The sequence below is a fragment of the Sceloporus occidentalis genome, unplaced genomic scaffold, assembly GCF_023333645.1.
Source record: "Sceloporus occidentalis isolate IW3139 unplaced genomic scaffold, rSceOcc1.0.p SCAF_7, whole genome shotgun sequence".
Classification (NCBI taxonomy): domain Eukaryota; kingdom Metazoa; phylum Chordata; class Lepidosauria; order Squamata; family Phrynosomatidae; genus Sceloporus; species Sceloporus occidentalis.
This window is the reverse complement of record NW_028316987.1, coordinates 25,152,502-25,174,898: the sequence shown is the minus strand read 5'-3', so window position 1 is coordinate 25,174,898 and position 22,397 is coordinate 25,152,502. Positions and strand designations below refer to the sequence as shown.

Genomic DNA, 22,397 nt, shown 5'->3' with positions numbered 1-22,397 from the left:
GTTTATAAGCAGCAACACCTGAGAATCACTCCCAGGGAGGCATCAAGGGTAGCCCTGCAGGGGGCAGTAATTGATATTATTGCAGCATATGAGAAGAAAGATAAACAGTAATGGCAACTGGGCCACAAAATGCACCAAAATCCCAAGAACAGTGGCCTGTATGGTTAAATGTAAATAAATGCACATGTGTAGTGCTTTCAGGTGCTCAAAGGGTGTCATATTTATTCTAGTAACTGTTATCATAACAAACTTGTAAAGGTACCCTGTAATATTATACCCCATATTGCAGTCAGATGGCTGAGGCTGAGAAACTATACCACAAGCTTCCTTCATAATCCAAATTTGTTTGAATTGCTATTCAGCAGAAAAAGGTCAGAGAAAAGATGACAGGGTTCTTGTGCTAAACAACAGTACTGTATGTCATATCCATCACAGATTTTAGGCCACTACAACTGCTGTATCTTCTTCTTCTAACTATGTCCTGTTGCATATGGTAACTCTAAACTTTTGACAATCCCACTGATTTGCAAGATTTTTTCTAAAGGGCTGCACTTGTGACTGTTATTTTCTCTGCATTATGATTTCATGTTATTGTGAATATGTCAGTTAGCCTTCACACCAAGCTTTTTTTTTAAACGATAAAACAGAGGTTATAAAAACCAAACAAACTGACTTCTACAGTAACTTCAAAATATACATGGGCAAAAAACATTAGATGCATCACAAAATCCAGAACTGAATTTATGAAAAAAAATGATATAAACACTTACCTCAGAAAACCATTTAGAGAACAGGCTGTGACTATTTATCTCTATCAACTGCCCACAGCGGTACCTAAAATTTTAATTAAAATCATCTCAGTGAAAACAATATAAATTATTATTAATAATAATATCATGACAATGAAAAATTCTAGAATAGCATCTTTCTTGCACTAGAACTTGAACTCACACAGCATGACTAAACTAAGGGTAAACCCTTTTTTCACTTCAGTGTAAGCATTAAGTGTTTAAATTTAATCTATTACAAACAACAGTGTTAAAGTAGTTATAATCCTAATTTTTGTTGCCGAAATAATTATTTGTTGTTAGGTTTTTTAAAAATAGTTCAGTGTCAGAATTCCAACACTTTAATTTAATAGTGCCACTGTATTCTGCTTTGGTCAGGCCCAACCTGGAATATTGTGTCCAGTTCTGGGCATCACAATTTGAAAAGGATGTGGAGAAACTGGAGCGTGTCCAAAGGAAGATGACTAAAATGGTGAAGGGTCTGGAAACCATGCCCTATGAGGAACGACTAAGAGAGCTTGAGATGTTTAGCCTGGAGAAGAGAAGGTTAAGAGGTGATATGATAGCCCTGTTTAAATATTTGAAGGGATGTTATATTGAGGAGGGAGCAAGCTTGTTTTCTGCTGCTCCAGAGACTAGAACACGGAACACTGGATGCAAGCTACAGGAAAAGAGATTCCACCTCAACATTAGGAGGAACCTCCGAACAGTAAGGGCTGTTCGACAGTGGAACACATTCCCTCAGTGTAGTGGAGTCTCCTTCCTTAGAGGTCTTTATACAGAGGCTTGATGGCCATCTGTCGAGGATGATTTGTTTGTGATTTCCTGCATGGCAGGAACCTGGACTGGATGGCCCTTGTGGTCTCTTCTAGGTCACAACCTATAATTTTATTTCCAGTTTAAATATAGGCTAGATATAACAAGTATATTGTAGTTTGGGGAAAGGCTCAAGAGATCCTATATGTTATTGTCTTCCAGCTAGGGGTGGGGGTGGCGGTCCAAATATGTTATGGCTACCCTTGCAAGCCAGGATAAAAAGAAACAGCCTCAAACCCTGTGCTGTTGTTGTTGTTAACTGCCCTTGAGTCAACCTCGACTCAAGGTGACCATATAGATGAGACATCTCCAACATCCCCTGTTCTCAGCCACTCTGCTTGGGTGCTGCTGGCCCAGGCCCATGGCATCTCTGATTGAGTCCAACCATCTGGCATGTGGTTTCCTCTGTTTCTACTGCCCTCTATCTTTCCTACCATTATTTCTAATTATTAATGCCTTCTCATGATGTGGCCAAAGTATGACAGCCTCACTTTAGTCACCCTGGCTTCCAGGGCGTTCGGGTTTGTTCTGATCAAGGACCTATTTGTTTATCTTTTTGGTTGTCCATGATGTCTTCAGTAACACATCTCTAATGAGTTGATTTTCCTTCTATCAACTTTCTTCACTGACCAGCTCTCACATCAGTACATGGGGAATACAATGGCTTGGACAATTCCACCTTTAGTGCTCAGTTGTATATCTTTACACTTTAGAATCTTGTCTAGTTCTTTCATCTCTGGCCTTCCTAGTCCAAGTTTTCTTCTGATGTCTTGACTGCAGACTCTGTTTTGATCAATGTTTGATCCAAGACATGGTAACTCTTTGACTATTTCAATTTTCTCATTGTCTAGGATGAATTCTTGTAGAGCCCCTGTAGCCTCCCCTCTTTTTAAAAAATGTTTAGAATTCATAGAACCATGACACTTTCCTCTTTGACCTTCTTCAGTAATTGCTTTGTCTGCGTATGTTAGGTTTTTATTGTTTCTTAATTCTATCTTCACTCCCTATGCCTTTGAATCGAAGCCTGCTCTGTGTACAAGTTTTCTCCAGACAGGTTGATAGGGTGTGTAGCCTTGCCTGACCCCCTTTGCCAATTGGGAATCAATCATTTCTCCATACTCAGTTCTGAAGGCAGCCTTTTAACCTGAGTATAGGTATACACATCATGACAATCAAATGTAGTGATGCTCCCATTTCTTTGAGAGCATTTCATAACTTTCTGTAGTCTATGTAGTCAAAGGTTTTGCTGAAGTCAATAAAGAACATGCAGATTTTCTTTTGGAATTATCTGCTGTGCTCCATTATCCATTGTATGCTTGCAACGTGATCCCTAATGCCTCTTCCTTTCCTGAAACCAGCTTGTACCTCCGGGATTTCTGTCTCTTTATATGGTAGGACTCTGCTGCAGAATTTTGAGCATGACTTTGCTTGCATGGGACATTAGGTCCTGTAGTTACTGCAATATTTTGTGTTTAAGAGTGTATAAAGAGCAGTTTGGCTGCTACAGCGTCCCTTGGGAGCAAATACGGGCAGCTTCAGCCTGCTCTTTTGGGGAGGTTTGTCGAGCTCCTTTCTTTAAGTTCTGTTGGAATGTTTTCATATTTTCTTCAGCTTTATTTTACTTCCATGTAAAGCTACATAATCCTCCCCAGATATGTGAGGACATCTAGAATGCACACAGGAGCACCCTTGTAGCTGAGCAGTGGTTGGAACACAAAGGTGCAAGAAGAGAAACCCTGAGTTGTTGTTGTGAAACTTGGGGAAAAGGTGTTACAAAGGAGGTACAGAATACCTTCTTCTTCAATGTCCCTCAAAGCATAGATGATGCTAAGACCAAGGGTTATGACATAATATGTCACCTATAGGATCCTGGGTACAGTGCTATTTTTAATGCCTTCCATTCTGGAATTCACACTACAGAGAGAGAAAGCATCCAAGAAACAATTCACTGGAAAACTCATCTACTAACCTCATTTTAATGCATGGAAGCTGAAGAGCACATTAATTCCTTAGTACAGCAAAAATGAATAATAGAATAAAATCATAGAGATGGAATCGGGCACCAGGGCCACACAGTCCAACCCCCTGCCATGTAGAAACACAGAATCAAATCAGGCCTGACAGATGGCTTTCCAGACTCTGTTTAAGAACCACTAAAGAAGGAGATTCCATCACACTCCGAGGCAGTGTATTCCACTGTCAAACAGGTCTTTGTGCCGGGTAGTTCTTTCTAATGTTGAGGTAGAATCTCTTTTGCTATAGTCTGAATCCATTGCTTCAGGTCTTGTTCTCTGGAACAGCAGAAAACGAGCTTGCTCCAGCCTCAATATGACACTCCTTCAAATATTTAAACAGGGCTACCATTTCAACTCTTAACATTCTCTTCTCTAGGCTAAACATACTCAGCTCCTTATGTCGTTCCTCAGAGGGCATGGTTTCTAGACCTTTCATCATTTTGTTCACCTTCCTCTGGACAAGCTGGACCCTACAGCTTGTCAGCATCCTTTTTGAATTGTGGTACCCAGAACTGGACACAATATTCCAAGTGATGCCTGACCAAAGCAGAATAGGTTGGTACTATTACTTCCCTCAATCTCCTAGACACTATACGTCAACTGATGCAGCCTAGAATTGCATTGGCTTTTTAAGATGCCACATCATACTGTTGACTCGTGTACAAGTTATGGTCTACTAGGATTCGTAGATCCCTAGTCTTGTTAAGTCAAGTGTTCCCCATCTTATATCAATGCATTTCATTTTTTCTTCCTAACTGCAGTACTTTACATTTCTCCCTAGTGAAATTCCTTCCCTTAAAGGACGAAGTGCGTAGTTTGGGAGTACTCCTAGAGCCATCTCTGCAGTTGTCATCTCAAGTAGATGTGATGGCTAGGAGTGCTTGGTATCAACTTCGGTTGATACGCCAACTGCGCCCCTACCTGACCCAGAGGGACCTTGAAGCAGTGGTACTTGCACTGGTAATTTCTCATTTAGACTTCTGTAATGCACTCCACATGGGGCTACCTTTGTACCAAGTTCAGAAGCTTAAATTAGTTCAAAATGCAGCAGCTAGATTGGTCATTGGAGCATAGAGGTTTGGCCATATAATACCAATACTAAAATCTCTGCACTGGCTGCCGGTTAGCTTTCGGGCGCAATACAAAATGTTGGTTATTACCTTTAAAGCCCTTAAATGGCTTGGGTCTGAGTTACTTGAGGGAACGGCTCTCCCTACACAATCTGCCCCGCACTCTCAGAATAACGGAAGAAATCGCTAGACTACTTCCCACAGAGCATTTTCTGCCGTGGCTCCCAAGTTGTGGAATGATTTGCCGGAAGAGATTCGTCTCATTACCACCTTAAATGCTTTCAAGGCGGCACTGAAGACGGATCTCTTCCGGCGAGCCTACCCACCAAACCTGCTGTAAAATTCTCACCTCTGTCAGTATTGTATGTTTTTTACGGAGAGTCAACCAGCTGTACTGTATTGATAGTAATGTACATATATTTTTATGCTATGTATTTAATATTGTTGAAATATGTTTTTATTGTTGAAATTTGCTGACTGCTGTAATCCCACCTCAATCCGCAGGGAGAGGCGGGAAATAGAAATAAATTATTATTTGGCTCAGCTTTCTAGCCATTGATAAAGATACTGAATAGCACTGGGCCCAGGATAGAATCCTGTGGCACTCCATTGGTCACATCTCTCCAGGATGAAGAAGAGCCATTATTGAGCACTCTGGGATTCGATCAGTCAACCACCTAACAGCTGCACTGTCTAGCCTGTCAGAATCCACCTTCAGTCAAGCATTCAGGGTGTATTCTGCCAAGTAGGTAGGTAGGTAGGTAGGTAGGTAGATAGATAGATGTATAGATAGATAGATAGATAGATAGATAGATAGATAGATAGATAGATAGAGATAGATAAACAGACAGTCAGTCAGTCAGTCTGACAGACAGACAGACAGACAGTAACGTTGAGAATAGGGGGGGATGCCGCCATGGGGACTAAGCCGGATGGTCACGTAGGGCATGGCAGTTAGGCAGTTTATGAGGGGTTGTTGGGAATCTGAAACCAAACCTGTATACAGTCTTAGATCTCTACTTGGTAGAAGAGCCAGGAACCAAATGATCAAACCCCCCTTCCTTTCCTCCTACAGATCAAAGGGAGGGATTCTACATCAAAGGCAGAAGAGTAGGGTACCAACTCAAAGGGAGGGGTTTGGGGAATTTTAAGGTTCTGACTCTATTTGGGACCCTCAGTTTCGACAAAGACATGGCAAGAATACTTAATCCCAAGTTCTTCAATAAATTTTCTGTATTACCTGAAGTTTGTTGTGGATTTTTGGTCAGAGTATTTCCAAAGTCTCACATAGCCCACATTTTACTAGTTTCTTTGCCAGAGTATCATGGGGGACCTTGCCAAAGGCATTACTGAAATCAAGATATGCTATATCCATGGCATACTTCATCTACCAAGCTGGTAATTTTACCAAAAAAAGAGATCAGATTAGTCTGGCATGACTTTTTTCTCAGAAACCCATGTTGACTTTTTATGATTATGGCATCCCCTTCTAAATGTTCAGACTCTCTTTAATGATCTGTTCTAGAATCTTTCCTGGTATTGATATCAGAATAATGAAGTGGTTATTGTTGGAATCCTCTTTTCCCCTCTTTGAAGATGGGGACAACATTTGCTGTGCTCTAGTCTGCTGGGACTTCTCCTGTTCTCCAGGAATTCTCAAAAACTATTGCCAGTGGCTCCAGGATCACTTATGCCAATTCTTTTAATACCCTTGGATGCAGTTCATCTGGTCCTGGAGACTTAAATTCATTTAGATTAACCAGGTATTCCTGTACTACCTCTTTACTTATTCTGTGCTGCATTTTCCCTATTGTGTTTTCTGCTCCATTTTCCTCATGCTAGCTTTGCAACTATTTTAAATAGTTGTTGAGTGCCTTCAAGTCATTTCTGATTAGTTTATCATGGGGTTTTCTGGGGCTGACAGTGTGTGACTTGCCCAAGGTCACCCAATGGGTTTCCATGGCCAAATCAAACCCTGATCTATAGAGTCACAGTTCAGTGCTCAAATAACTACACAATGTTGGCTCTAGTTTTTAATATACCACAATATTAATCAAAATTACCTATGTGAAAGTCTAATTGTCAGCTTCTGAGCCAGTGCTTTACATAAAGAGGTTTTACCAGTTCCTGGGGGACCTAGAATCAAAGTACAGTAAACATTAACTATTGAACAATTAAATTACATATATGACAGGCATCTGCTTCTCAGAAGCTAGGATCTAGCTTAAGCTACCTGTTTCTATTCAATGTGACATGACTGTTCAATTACATTAAAACATACAATCAGTTTAGTCACAAAATAATCAATTTAAGATGCTGTATTATATCATCAACTGTTAACAGCACTAGTTAATCCAGTACACACATTTAAAGATCATTCAGAACGAAATTACATATTAATTGTAAACATGAGTTAACAGCACCATGCACTTTTTGAACAAGAAAAGCTGCTCCCAGAGGGTCAGCCAGGAGAAGAGCAGCAGCAAGCTGTGTGCGTGTATTGGAAAGCCCAAGGGCAAATATTTGGCCAGCGAACGCTCTGAGTTTTACACTATGTCTGAAACACTTGCCTCTGAACCTATTTCTAGTTTCATATTTTAATGTTATCGGAACTTTGAGAAAGTGCCGTTGACCCCAAACATATAAAACCTATCATTGTTTCAAGCCTCCCAGAATGGAAAAAACAGTTTTGTTTTGTTTTTAAAGATTTTTTTTAGGTTGGGATGCATCAGAGAAGTCTTGCCAGCTGTAAAGAGGGCCTGGGGCCGCAAACTTGGCATATAATAATAATAACTTTATTACGGCCATTTGGCCAGCACATCTTGGCATATAGTGTTGCTATGATAATTATCAAAGATAATATATGCAAAGCATATCCAACATTACGAAGTATAAATTGAATGCTAAATATTATATAGAACTGCAGTGCTAGTCAATCTTTCTGCCAAACGACTTCTTAGTTAAAATAATAATCTTTACCATGTAGTAGAACAACTCTGTTCCATGATATCAAGTTGCTGTCAACATTTCTGTCAGAGAATAGTAATGTTGTAGTCACATAATCCAATAGCTAATTGGACAGAGAAAAAAGTGGAGAAATCAATAAACAATTTCACTTTATAACAGGACTGTTCAGTTTCATCAAATAAATCTTCTTACATCCTTTTATGACAGCAAAATTTTGTGAATGTAACAATTACTGTTGTTAGATGCCTTCAAGTAGACTTTTACTAATGGCATCCCTGTGAATGAGACATCTCCATCACCCCTATTCTCAAGCTCTCTGCTTAGATCCTGCTGGTTCAGGCCTGTGTCCTCCCTGACTAAACGGCCTCCCATCTGGCATGTGGTCTTCCTCTCTTTTTACTGCCCTCCACTTCCCCCAGCATCACTGTCTTTTCTAATGAGTGCTGCCTTCTCATAATGTGGCCTACAGCCTCAACTTAGTCATCTTTCAGGGAGAGTTCAGGCTTGATTTGTTCTAGGATCCAACTGTTTGCTGTCCATGGTATCCTCTAGGATCCAACTTTTTTGCTGTCCATGGTATCCTCGGCCCTCTTCTCCAACACATCTCAAATTAATTAATTTTCTTCCCATTTGCTTTCTTCACTGTCCAGCTCTACATCTGTACATAGTAATAGGGAATACAATGGCTTGAAATTCTGATTTAGTGTTCAGCTGTGTATCTTTATATTTTAGGATTTTGTCCAGTTCATAGCTACCTTTCCCATTTCTAATAGTCTTCTGATTTCTTGACTGCAGTCTCCATTCTAATCATTGTTTGATTCAAGGTGTGGGAAATCTTTAACTATTTCAATCTCCTCATTATCCAGGTTGTTATATTACCTCCATGGCATTATTTTTGTTTCCTTGTTTAGCAGTTGGCCTGCCTTTGCATTTTCTTCTTTGACTTTCTTTAGCAATTGTTCCAAGTCTATGATGTTTTTCATTAGTAGTATACAGTACTAAAATATAACACAAGCAATAAAGGAAGCTAGTGCCCTCATTTGATATGTAAATAATCCAGTCAATTCATGATCATTTTTTTCTGACTGTGAATGGGGGAAAGCTTTTTTTAAAAAAAATTATATTATAATAATAATTAATAATTTGTTTTATTTATATACCACTATTCCAGAGATCATAGTGGTGAACAGCAAGTAAGCTAATTAGCAAGTAAGCTAATTTGCCCCCAACAGTCTGGGTACTCATTTTAGCGACCTCGGAAGGATGCAAGCCTGAGTCGAGCTTGGGCCCTTTTGCTGGTCTTGAACTTGCAACCTTGTGGTTTTGAGTGAATGGCTGCAGTACAGGCATTTAACCACTGCACCACCAGGGCTCTGAACAAGCCAGATTTCAAAATATCTTAAATTTAGGTATCAAACAGCCAAGCCATGAAACTTTGAAGATATATTAGCACTTCTTTCTTATAGTTATGCTCCAGAGGAGTAACCAGAATCATGACAAGAATTTCTGTCTAGCCTCTGGGGGCATGGCAGTGAAGAAAGCACAACTCTAATCTCAAGATAAAAGGATACAGCATTCTGTTTGATTCTAAAGCAGCCTTCTCTAACTAAGGCCCTGAACAGATAGGCCAAAATAAAGCTGCTTCGGGCCACTTTGGAAGTGTGCTGTTTAAACGATGCATGCGTCCTAAGAGTCCGCAAGCCACGCCAAAGCCATGCTGCAGTCCTAAGGACTGGAACGCAGCTTTGCCACAGCTTCTGGCCTCTAAAGATGCTTCCAAAGTGGCCCAAAGCAGCTTTATTTTGGCCTGTCTGTTCAGGCCCTAAGGCAACATGTTTAGTAAACTTAAGCTAAAGTGATATGGTCCACATGAGACTGATATACTCTCCATAACTTTAATAACCCCAAGATAAAATATCTCTAAAATAAATAAATGTTATGCTAAGTCATTACAAATAACAGTAGCTGCTCACTTTGCCCAGTATTGTAGCTAATGGATGTTACTGGACAGAATGTGATGAAATGTCTAGAGAGAAAAAACAACAGCTCTGACAGTGTAGGAAGTTAGGTATTACAAAGGAATAATAATAAATGAATAACATGAGCAAAGCACTACCTAGAAACACGCCTTTTTCAACCAGTTCACCACAACTGCGTGGTTGCACATTGAACACCTGTGGGTTTTCCCATATTCTGTTTGGCAACCATGATGTTTAACCTTAGTTCTAATCACAGGTGCAATTTCTATTCATTGCTGTGTTGTAAAGGAGAGACCAAACATACTGGTTGGAGTGTATCAGGGAATAGTGTACTCAACTCAGTATGTATATTGGTCATAGAATCATAGAATGGTAGTGTTGGAAGAGACCACAAGGGCCATCCAGTCCAACCCCCTGCCATGCAGGAAATCTCAATCAAAGCATCCCCAACAGATGGCCATCAAGCCTCTGTTTGAAGACCTCTAAGGCAGGAGACTCCACCATACTCGGAGGGAGTGTGTTCCACTGTCGAACAGCCCTTACAATCGGAAAGTTCCTACTAATGTTGAAGTGGAATCTCTTTTCCTGCAGTTTGCATCCATTGTTCCACGTTCTAGTCTCCGGAGGAGCAGAAAACAAGCTTGCTCCCTCCTCAACATGACATTGCTTCAAATATTTAAACAGGTCTATCATATCACCTCTTAACCTTCTCTTCTCCAGGTTAAACATCCCCAGCTCCCTAAGTTGTTCCTCATAGGGCATGGTTTCCAGACCCTTCACCATTTTAGTTGCCCTCCTTTGGACACACTCCAGTTTCTCAATGTCCTTTTTAAATTGTGGTGCCCATAACTGGATGCAGTATTCCAGGTGAGGCCTGACCAAAGCTAAATAGAGTGGCACTATTACTTCCCTTGATCTAGACATTATACTTCTATTGATGCAGCCTAAGAACGCATTGGCCTTGTTAGCTGCCGCATCGCACTGTTGACTCATGTTCAACTTGTGGTCTACTTGGACTCCTAGATCCCTTTCACACGTAGTTTCATTCAGCCAGGTGTCCCCCATCCTATATCTGTGCATTTCCTTTTTCCACCCTAAGTGCAATACCTTAAATTTCTCTGTGTTGAATTTCATTTTGTTAGCTTTGGCTCAGTTTTCTAGTCTGTTCAGGTCATTTTGCATCTTGATCCTATCCTCTGGGGTATTAGCTACTCCTCCTAATTTGGTGTCATCTGCAAATTTGATAAGTATGCCCCCAATTTTGTCCTCCAAGTCATTTATAAAGATGTTGAGTAGCACTGGGCCCAGGACAGACTCTTGTGGGACCCTACTGGTCACTTCTCTCCAGGATGAAAAGGAGGCATTGTTGAGCATAGAGAGATGTTTAATGCTTAATATATACTTTCTACTTACATTGGATTTTATTTGAGATTCATAAATAAGGCTGTCCCACAAACCATGGAATTCAACTGTAAAACACAAGTATTATAGATTACTCCAAATATAAATGTCTATAAATCTATAAAGCTATAAATGTTTACCTGTATTTAATATTCAGCAGTAGTGCCATAAAATCCTTCTGATATAGTCTCATTTGTCAATACAATTCATGAGGCATGTTCTACCACAGGTTAAGCATTTTTAAGTCTTTATCAGTGTTATATAGGTGCAGAAGCTTTAAGCTAAACATTCCTACTGAGCCTTAAAGGCATTTCAGTTTCAAAATATAGTTAAAAGTACAAATGAAAAGTCACATCTACTATAGCACATTTTCTTGTCCTTGCAAGGATGTTTCACATTTTAGAACTCATTGTACTTTATGTCATAACTATGTACAAGTTCAGAGTTCAGTTTGCTACTTATTTTGTTTCACAATTCTCATCTAAACATACCCCTGCCCACATAAATAACCAAACCATACTAAGTTTCTCTTGACAAACCTGTACATACATACATACAAAAGTCCACATACCTTAATTTGAATTCCCTTCTGAATTCTCCTGTGACTAGTTTAAAAGTTGCAGTCGCCCCTCCTTGAAAATCCACAGAGTGGCAAGCCTATGGGGCTTGAATATGCGTGAGTTTTGGAACTCGCAGGGGGTGGGGTCCGGAGCGGATCTCCCACGAGTTCCAAGGGCCAACTGTATAACCAAAACAAAAATACCTGTAGGTAACACCCAGTGATTAGCTGCAACAATATCCTCATCCTCTGCTTCTAGATTTTCAGCACTGGGGCCTTCTTCATTGAGATGAAAAATATGGATCGAAAGGCTGCATTTATGGAGACTAATAGGCTGCAGTGAAGAGGGACAAACAAATTAGGCTGAAATCCTATATACATTTACCAGGACACATGTTATCTTCCACTGAACTCAGTGTGACTTAATTCTGAGTAGATTTGAATAGAATTGCATTGTCTATCATCTTTAATAATTTTGGAACTTGCTTTACATGAAGTTTTTTATATGATTTATAAAATGTCATTTTCCCCAAGTTAAAACGAAAAGGTTCTAGGTTGTTTTTTGAAGGAGTACAACAACAATAACAACAGCAACAATAATTTATTTTGGGACTAATCAAACTAAATTTGACATAAATTATAGCAAATCATGCCTGGTTTTTACTTGCAAGAGACTGAGGTAGTAGTGTAGAAATAACATAGCAGACTGTAGGTGGAAAACACAGGGTTTTTGTTTTGCTTTTCAATTTTGCCCCATGGTGGTATTCCCTTTAAGTAAAAAATCAGCACATTATCATCTACTTTCTCTGTTCTGACACTTTACTGTTTATAGGGTGCAGCTCATGTGCATTTCTAAAATGTGATCCTTCATGGGCTGGGAATAAGTAATAAGTCATTTCTATCATTTACTATTTCACCACCCTGTTCTTCTGCATTAGTAAACAGCTGTGAGTTATAATCGTCTCGTTCTGGAAACATGTCTGCATTTTCCATGATGTCCAGGTTACAAATTTATGTGTGCTGTGAATTTGCATATCCACTCTCTTGTAGAAATTAAGAAAGGAGCCAAATAGTTTGGGGAAACTTTAGATTAGATCATTCACAATCAAAATAAAAACATTTTGTCTTGCAAGAGAATTGTGAATAATATAAGAAATTCTTCATACCTGTCTTTCCTTGAGCTTTAGTTCTGTATCCACAATTGCAATGGATTGCACATTGTTTGTTAGGAAAGGGTCATCAAATTCAATCCATTTGTAATCACCAAAGACAACATTATGCCTGTTTAGTAGTTTTAGGATACTTGATTTGATATCTTCTTTTTTTGTAGTGCTGATGATGAGGGGGGAAACATAATTGCTTCAGGCATGCATAATTAAACTAGGTAAGAGTCAATGTGATTTCTTTCAGTCACTCACACAGAGAAAGTCTCCCTAAGCAGGCAACCCCAATAAGCTTGATCCCTAAGCATTCTTCAACAGTATGAACAAGGTGTCCACCACTAAAATATATATGGGCTGGGGGGATGGACTTTAAAAAAATTAAAGTAAGGGCCCATTACAGACTGGCCAAAATAAAGCTGCTTTGGGTCACTTTGCAGGTATGCTGTTGAAATGAACTGCTAGGAGAGGGATTCTGGGACATTCCTTACAAAAGAGGAGCCTGGTTTTCTGTGTCCACTTTGCTGGAGTAAGAGCTTAAAGTTTTAAAAGTGTGACCCATTCTACAGAATTTTTCTTTTCACATTCATTTTTATTTTTTATAGTCAAGGAGGGTTTGGAGTACAGAGGAGAAGGTCATCTGGGCACAGTGTTGGAGGACATCTCCTTCAAGTTTACACTTTACTGTTCACAACTCCCTTAAAGGGCTTTTGGGGACTTGCTCAGAGGAAGTGAGTCAGACTTGACTCTGGAAAGAGCTAGTAGCCAGGAGCTCTTTACATAACTATAGTCCCAGTTGATTGAGCTCTTTAACAGAGTTTGGGACAAAGGCCAGGCCCACAGGGGTTCTTTACACTGGTGTTTAACAGGGGAAGCCCACAGTCTTGTTCAGTGCCTCCTTAAGACTTCTCAGTATGGGCACTGAGGTACCTGCTGCAGTCACCTGCAACACTTGTGGGATGTTTGTCTTCTTGCCCACAGATGTGGGGAACTTCACCTGCACCAAGTGCAAGTTGGTAGCCCTCTTAGAAGAGAAAGTACAGCAGCTGGAGGCCCAGGTAGTTACATTTCAGCATCGTACGGAGCAAGAGGTTTTCCTGACCAGAACGGACCAGACAGTCCTGGATGGGAAACACACAGAGGAAGTTGCTGGGGAGGAAAAGGTCACTTCACATACAACAGAAGTAGATACTTGGAGGAATGTCACACACAGACGTAGGGAAACCTGGGAACGTTATGTGAACTTGCAGCTACAGAATCACTTTTAATCTCTCTCTGTTATCAAGGATTATGAGGAACAGCAGCAGGGACAGACTTCAGGGACAGATCAGGGGACCCTGAGAGTACCACCAAAGGGAACAGCCACTGCTAAGCCTCGGAGGAGGCTTGTGGTGGTCATGGGGGACTCCTTGCTGAGAGGCACTGAACCAGTGGTTTGTGGGCCTGACAAGATGTCTTGGGAGGTGTGTTGTCTCCCTGGGGCAAAGATACGTGATGTGACAGAGAGGCTGACAAGACTTGTCAAGCCTACTGACAGTCACCCCTTTCTTTTGGTTCATGTGGGAACCAATGATACCGCAAGGCACAGCCTTCAGAATATCATAAGAGATTATGTGGCTTTGGATACGAATTTGAAAGAGGTGGATGCACAGGTTATCATCTCATCTCTTTTCCCAGTCGAAGGGCATGGTCCAGGAAGGGAGAGGAAAATAGCAGAGGTGATCTGGATTTTTGGATCATGGTCTGAGATTCCATGTGGTAGGGCTTCTGGCAAGGGAGGGGTTGCATCTCACGTCAGTTGGAAGGCAAAAGGGCTGGAGAAAATAGTCAAACTGTCATAGAGGGAACAAGACAAACAGTGCAAGGACCCAAGGGTGGGAGGCAAAAAAACTTGCACAAGCAGCAAGTAGGGGAGACCCGTGGTCTAAGATGTCTCTACACTAATGCATAGAGCATGTAAAATAAGCAAGAAGAACTTGAACTCCTAGCACAACAAAGCAAATATGATATAATAGGCCTCACTGAAACCTGGTGGGATGAATCTCATGATTGGAGTGTAGAAATACAAGGGTATAACCTTTTCAAGAGAAATAGGCCAAAGAGAAAAGGAGGAGGAATAGCCTTATATGTCAGGGACATTTACACCAGTGAAGAGATCCAGGCCATCAATCCTGGAAGCCAGGTGGAGAGCGTCTGGATAAAAATTAAAGGGGAGGGAAACAACAGGGATGTTATTGTGGGAGTCTACTGCAGGCCCCCAACTCAGACGGAGGAATTGGATGATGCCTTTCTAGAACAGATGACCACACACTCAGAAAGGAGAGATGTAGCAGTGATGGCTGACTTCAACTATATTTACTGGAAGTCAAACTCAGTCAAATCCTCAAGGTCTAGCAAATTCCTTACTTGCCTTGGAGACAATTTAATTGTCCAAAAGGTTGAAGAGGCAACAAGGGGATCAGCTATTTTGGATCTGATCCTAACCAACAGGGATGACCTAGTTAATGGAGTGCAAGTGGTGGGATCCTTAGGTGGGAGTGATCATGTATTCCTGGAGTTTGTTATACAATGGAAAAGAGAAGCCACACACTCTAGACTTTAGGAAAGGTAATTTTAGAGCCCATACAGACAGGCCAAAATAAAGCTGCTTCGGGTCACTTTAGAGGTATGTTTTTTAAATGAAACAAGCATTCGAAGAGGTCAGAAGCTGCACCAAAGCTATGCTCCAGTCCTAAGCACTGGAGCACAGCTTTGGTGCAGCTTCAGGCCTCTTAGGATGCATGCATCATTTAAAAAGCATACCTCCAAAGTGACCTGAAGCAGCTTTATTTTGGCCTGTCTGTATGGGCCCTTAGTAAACTTAGAGAAATACTGGGGGTGATCCCATGGTCAGGAATACTAAAAGAGAAGGGAGTTCCAGATGGATGGGAGTTTCTCAAGAGGGATACTGAAGGCACAATTTCAAACAGTTCCAACGAGGAAGAAAAATGGGAGAAACCAGGATGGATAACTAAGGAACTTTCAACTGAGCTAAGTTTTAAAGGGAACAGGTATAAGAAATGTAAGAAGGGGGAAATCACCAAAGAGGAATTCAAACAAATAATTAGCCTGTGTAGGGGTAATGTCAGAAAAGCTGAAGCACAGAATGAACTCAGGCTTGCTAGAGAGGTTAAGAACAACAAAAAGGGTTTTTTTGGATATGTCCGCAGCAAAAAGAAGAAGAAGGAAATGGTAGGGCCAGTGCATGGAGAAGATGGCAAAATGCTAACAGGGGACAGAGAAAAAACAGAATTACTCAACACCTTCTTTGCCTCAGTGTTCTCAGAAAAGGAAAAGAGTGCTCAACTTGAGGATAATGGAGCAGAGGACAGAATAAGGGAATTTCAGCACAGAATAAGTAAAGAGATAGTACAGGAATACCTGGTTAATCTAAATGAATATAAATCTCCAGGACCAGATGAACTACATCCAAGGGTATTAAAAGCACTGGCAAATGTAATATAGGAGCCATTGGCAATAATATTTGAAAACTCCTGGAGAACAGGAAAAGACCCAGCAGACTGGAGGAGGGCAAACATTGTCCCCACCTTCAAAAAGGGGGAAAAAGAGGATCCCAACATTTCTCATCCAGTTAGTCTGACATCAATACCAGGAAAGATTCTAGAGCAAATCATTAAACAGAGAGTCTGTGAACATCTAGAAAGCAATGCCATAATCACAAAAAGTAAACATGGGTTTCAGAGAAACACGTCATGCCAGACAAACCTGATCTTTTTTTTTAATTTGTTTGTTAGATGAAGGGAATGCTGTGGATATAGTATATCTTGATTTCAGTAATGCCTTTGACTGGGTTCCCCATGACATTCTTGCAAACAAGCTAGTGAAATGTGGGCTAGACAAAGTAACTATTACATGGATTTGTAATTGGTTGACTGGCCGAATCCAAAGGGTGCTCAACAATGGCTCCTTTTCATCCTGGAGAGAAGTGACCAACGGGGTTCTACAGGTTCTGTCCTGGGCCCAGTGCTATTCAACATTTTTATTAATGACTTGGATGACAGAATTGGGAGCATACTTATCAAATTTGCAGATGACACCAAATTAGGAGGAGTAGCTAACACCCCAGAGGACATGATCAAAATTCAAAATGACCTGAACAGACTAGAAAGTTGGGCCACAGCTAACAAAATGAATTTCAACAGGGAGAAATGTAAGGTACTGTACTTAGAACAGAAAAATGTAATACACAGATATAGGATGGGCAACACCTGGCTGAATGAAACTACGTGTGAAAGGGATTTGGGTGTCCAAGGAGACCACAAGTTCAACATGAGTCAACAGTGTGATGCAGCAGCTAACAAGGCCAATGGGATTTTAGGCTGCATCAATAAAAGTATAGTGTCTAGATCAAGGGACATAATAGTGCCACTGTATTCTGCTCTGGTCAGGCCCCACCTGGAATATTGTGTCCAGTTGTGGGCACCACAATTTGAAAAGGATGTGGAGAAACTGGAGCACGTCCAAAGGAGGGCGACCAAAATGATGAAAGGTCTGGAATCCATGTCCTATGAGGAACGACTTAGGGAGCTGGGGATGTTTAGCCTGGAAAAGAGAAGGCTAAGAGGTGATATGATAGCCCTGTTTAAATATTTGAAGGGGTGTCATATTGAGGAGGGAGCAAGCTTGTTTTCTGCTGCTCCAGAGACTAGGATCCGAAGCAATGGATGCAAGCTGCAGGAAAAGAGATTCCACCTCAACATTAGGAGGAACTTCCTGACAGTAAGGGCTGTTCGACAGTGGAACATACTCCCTCAGAGTGTAGTGGAGTCTCCTTTCTTAGAGGTCTTTAAACAGAGGCTGGATGGCCATCTGCTGGAATGCTTTGATTGAGATTTCCTGCATGGCAGGGGGTTGGACTGGATGGCCCTTGCGGTCTCTTCCAACTCTATGATTCTATGACACATGCATCTTAAGAAGCCAGAAGCTGCACCAAAACTGCACTCGTCTTAGGACTGGAGTGTGGCTTTGGCATGGCTTCTGGCCTTTGAGGATGCATGATGCATTTAAACAGCGTACCTCCAAAGTGACCCAATGCAGCTTTATTTTGGCCTGTCTGTAAAGGCTCTAAGATTCACATGGCTAAACCTGAGGTACTAACTTTCAGTTTTCTATTAGAAGCCAAAGTTAAGTTACCCGTTTATTCTTCCCTATCTGCAAAACAAAACAAGCATACCAATTTGTCCTCTCAAAAGATAATTTCCTTCATATTAAGAATGGGAGAGGAGGCAACCATATGCTTTGCATAAAGTTCCTAAGATCAGTTCCTAACATCTTCAACCAAGAGATTTCAGCAGGGTTTTAAATGATTTCTGTGACTTTGGAGGATCCAAGACTATATGGACCAATGATCCGTATAAAATAGGTTCACATACATAATCTGTCAATTGCATCCATGGTAATAACTTCATTGTGATTGGCAGATTGTTTTCTCTAAAACTGTCATGCTCTGGGGTGAGAGCTATACACTGAGTTCCATCATGCTCTGTTACGCTTTGGGACCAATATTTTCTGTCCTTGCAACGCATGACTCTGTGTTGTGAGAATGACCAGGAGAGGTACTCTGTATAAGAGACACTTCAGGCACAAAACCCACCTGTCTGATTTCTGATGAACTTCTACATGTACTTGCAGGATTTCACAGTCATTTTGAAGAGCCAGTTTTAAATCATTTGCAGCTTCATCCATTTTACAGAAATTTAACTGGTAAAAATAGAAAGCATGAAAAATTGTTATATTACTAAAATACTTGGAAGTTTCTTATTCTTCAAAAACAGTGGAAATCTTATCATTTTCTACCCTAGCTTCATGTGTCTAATATACACATCAGAGTAACTACAACAAGGAACCTTTAGACAAGTGTAGAAGAACTGCAAGAAAAGTAACGGAAACATAGTATGTCCACATGCTGCCCTGTTCATTTTAAGTTTCCTCTTGTACATAATTTTTGGAAACTAGGACAATGTAAAAAGCAAATATGATTGATGGAAGCTTTAGAAATAGATAGATAAATAGATAGATAGATAGATAGATAGATAGATAGATAGATAGATAGATATTCACAACGATATATATTCCAAATGCTGCCCCCCCCCCCCCAAAAAAACCCAGCTATTATGGTTGGAGAAATGGGATAATATCTGTGCAAAAGAACAAACAGACAAAACTCTGACATCAGAAATAAGACAGGGAACTGTGATGCAACAAATAAAAATGAATACAAAAACCTAATAGTATGAAAGTCTTGCCCTAGAATTTAGGTATCACAAAAATTGCTATAGCAAAGTCACAGAAAAAAATATATGAACACATCCACAACACATATGTATTGTAGTACAAACCACAATGAGAATACAGTACAGTGGGCCCTTGGTATCCACATGGGTTTGGTTCCAGGATTCCCCATCAAAATCTGTAGATGCTCAAGTTCCATTATGTACCATAGCATGTATAAGATGGCAAAATCAATGTTTGCTTTTTGGATTTTGAAAAAAGTATTTTCAAGCCATGGATGGTGAAATCCATGGATGCCAACTTTATGACCCCCATATCTGCAGGACTGATACCTGCAGTTTCACTTACTTAAGTCTAGACATTTTAGTCAAAAAAGTGACCCCAAAAACCTGAGTCGACTTATCCATGTGTCAATGTAAGTACTGTACTTTAACATTTATATAGAAAGGAGAGTAATTTGTCCTGGAAGCACTGACTTCCCTCTATTCTCTCATCAATCCAGCTTTTAATATGAGCACAAACAGTGATGCCTCCTGGAATTTTGTAAGTTCTTTGGCATTGTTTTCCTTTGCTTCATCCTTTACATCCTTTGCTGCATGGCCCTAAATTTTACCCCTGACTTATCCACAAATCATATCAAAATCCGTAATAATGGCTCCAAAACCTGCCCTCAACTTATACATGAGGTCGACTTATAGTTGAGTATATACGGTATCCATGACTGGAAAAATATGATCTCTCTAGGCATCTGAAAGTCCTCCACAGCATAACTCTATAGTCAACTTCCCCCAGAAGTATAAGGTTTGCTATTATCCATGATTTTCATTATCTGCAGTGAGTCTGGGAATGTATGCCCCACAAAGTCGGGGGTTGTTATATATTAAACATAAAATAATTGGTTAGACCAACATCCTCAGTGACATAAGATGTATTTTCCTATAGTCCAGATGACGCATGCCAAAAGGAGCGTTGGAAAGTGCTGCGGCAGTGACAAAGGCCTGTTACAGAGTGCCAAAATAAAGCTGCTCCGGGTCTCTTTGGAGGTATGCTGTTTAAATGATGCATGCATCCGAAGAATCCGGAGGTTGTGCCAAAGCCACACTCCATTCCTAAGCACTGGAGCGCAGCTTTGGTGCAGCTTCCGGATTCTTAGGGTGCATGCATCATTTAAACAGCCTACCTCCAAAGAGACCCGAAGCAGTTTTATTTTGGCAGTCTGTAACAGGCCAAAGTTGCCCTTTTTGTGGCTCCAAAAGGAGTGGCACTTTGCTGCTTCTTTTGGGGTTGGAAAAATGCTGGATAAGGGCCATGTTGTGCAGTTGCTGCGGCCCTGATCCAGCACTGAAAGGGACTCCTAGAGATGTTACTGAAGGTGTTGCTTCCACCAAAGGATGCCCCCAAATTACAGGCTTCTTGTGGTTCATCAGAGAGCCAAAGAATTTTGAGAACTATTGTTTATAGTAATAAAGCTTTTCTTATTTATATACCGCTTTTCCTCCAGATCAAAGCGGTGGTCCATAAATATCTGCAGGGCAAGAATTGCCATCATAATCTGAACAATGGATGCAAAATGCAGGAAAAGAAATTCCACCTCAACATTAGGAGGAACTTCCTGACAGTAAGGGCTGTTTGACAGTGGAACAAACTCCCTTTAAATGTACTGGAGTCTCCTTCTTTGGAGGTCTTTAAGCAGAGGCTGGATGGCCATCTGTCAGGGATGCTTTGACTGAGAGTTCCTGCATGGCAGAATGGGGTTGGGCTGGATGGCCCTTGCGGTCTCTTCCAACTCTAGGATCCTATGATCTCCTGAAGCTTGAACTGAATAAAAAAATTAAAATGATGAGGCACTTTAAAGGCCAACAAGGTTTATTTGTCTGAGGCATTCCTGCATCCACTGTCTGGTATCTAATGAAATGGCCTGGGCTCCAGTAAAGCTTATGCCAAGCAAAATGTGTTTGTAGTGCTGCTAGGTTTTCAAAACAGCAATAAGGGACAATAAAAATTCATAGTTACGATGGTCGACGGCCAGGAATTAGCTACTTCCAAGTTTAGTGTTTGGTCTCAATTACCAAATGGAAGTATTCATTTCCTTAACCGCGTGTGGCTGCCTCCACACTGTGGAAATAACCTGGGTTGACACTGCTTTAAGGCCATGGCTCAAGGCTTAGTTGAGACACGGGAAGTAGGAAAGAGCACCGGTCAGTGTGTGAAACCCAGGTCCAGCTCCTAACAAGGTTGCTTTACAAGAGCGCCCAAAATGGGTGCTCTGCTGGCGCCGCTGGTTGCTTTGTCTGGGAACCACAGCGGACAAACCGCGCAACTCCCGGACGCAGCAACAAGAAGCCACAAAGAGCGGCTTCTTTTTGCACCCTGGAAGCGGCACCGCAAGTCGCTAGTCACGCACTTGTGGCGCCACTTCTGCCACGCGACGTGTGGATGCTAGGCGTCCACGACGTCAAGATGGCGGCGCCCGTGTGGAATGGGGTGCTGCCATTTTGTACGCGCCGAGCGAGTACTAGGGTTAGGGGCATCCGGAAAGGACGCCCCTTTCTAACCCTAGTACACACTTGGCGCATACTTTTGGCCTGTGCGGGACAGGCCACAGATACGTGTTTCTATGTGCTAGGATTCAAATATTGTTAACGTCTCTCTCCCTCCCGTCCCCAAAACACTGAATGTAGGCAAGAAGTCTGTGGAAATGGTGAACGACAACGTTTAGGAAGAGAAAGAGGGAATGCTGGAATGAATGGCAAAGGAATAAATAGCCTTCTTCTCCCCATAGGATGCAAAGGAGTTTGCCAATGCTCCCCTTTGAGCAGAACCTTGCTGCCAACTGTAACTCTACATTTGTAGCAATGTATAGAAACACTTCCACAGCTGTCTTCCTTTTCCTTACATTCACCTCAATTCACTTTTAGCCCCAATTCAGTTCTCAGTGGCATCCTTCCAAGAGCAGAGCTTGGCTTTCACAGTGTTGCCAATAAGCCTCAAAGATAATTCCCCAAACGTTTGGCCCAAACTCCCCCAAATCCCCCCATATCTCACCAAATCCTTATTCCAACTCTCAAAATTCCCCTTAAAACCAATCCCCAAAATCACACCAAAAGGCTCTGAAAAGTCCCCGTTTTCCGTGCGAAAGTCACCAGATTGGCAACACTCTGGATCAGCGCTAGGAACCCTGGGAAATGTAGTTTACTGTGGCCCCAGAGCGCTCTCTCTCTCTCTCTCTCTCTCTCTCTCTCTCATAGAGGAGGCTCAGTGTCTCTCAAAACTACACTTCCCGGCATTCCCTGGAATTGAGGCAAGGCAGTTAAAGCTCAAACTGGGCTACTATTATTATTATCATCGTTA

At 41.2% G+C, this 22,397-nt stretch overlaps 1 protein-coding gene across 2 annotated transcripts in view; it reads right to left on the bottom strand.

The window, feature by feature from the left end:
- LOC149309422 (pachytene checkpoint protein 2 homolog) overlaps positions 1 to 22,397 on the bottom strand; it is a 33,032-nt gene that overhangs the window by 10,485 nt on the left and 150 nt on the right. For both annotated transcript variants that reach the window (XM_089532427.1, XM_089532426.1), the window contains exons 2-8: positions 18,409 to 18,515; positions 12,762 to 12,927; positions 11,800 to 11,929; positions 11,049 to 11,104; positions 7,669 to 7,759; positions 6,753 to 6,825; positions 771 to 834 (exon numbers count right to left, since the gene is read on the bottom strand). In XM_089532427.1, the coding sequence (XP_089388553.1) occupies positions 771 to 834; positions 6,753 to 6,825; positions 7,669 to 7,759; positions 11,049 to 11,104; positions 11,800 to 11,929; positions 12,762 to 12,927; positions 18,409 to 18,500 (672 nt within the window). In that variant the 5' untranslated portion in view covers positions 18,501 to 18,515. The remainder of the gene's footprint in view (positions 1 to 770; positions 835 to 6,752; positions 6,826 to 7,668; positions 7,760 to 11,048; positions 11,105 to 11,799; positions 11,930 to 12,761; positions 12,928 to 18,408; positions 18,516 to 22,397) is intronic.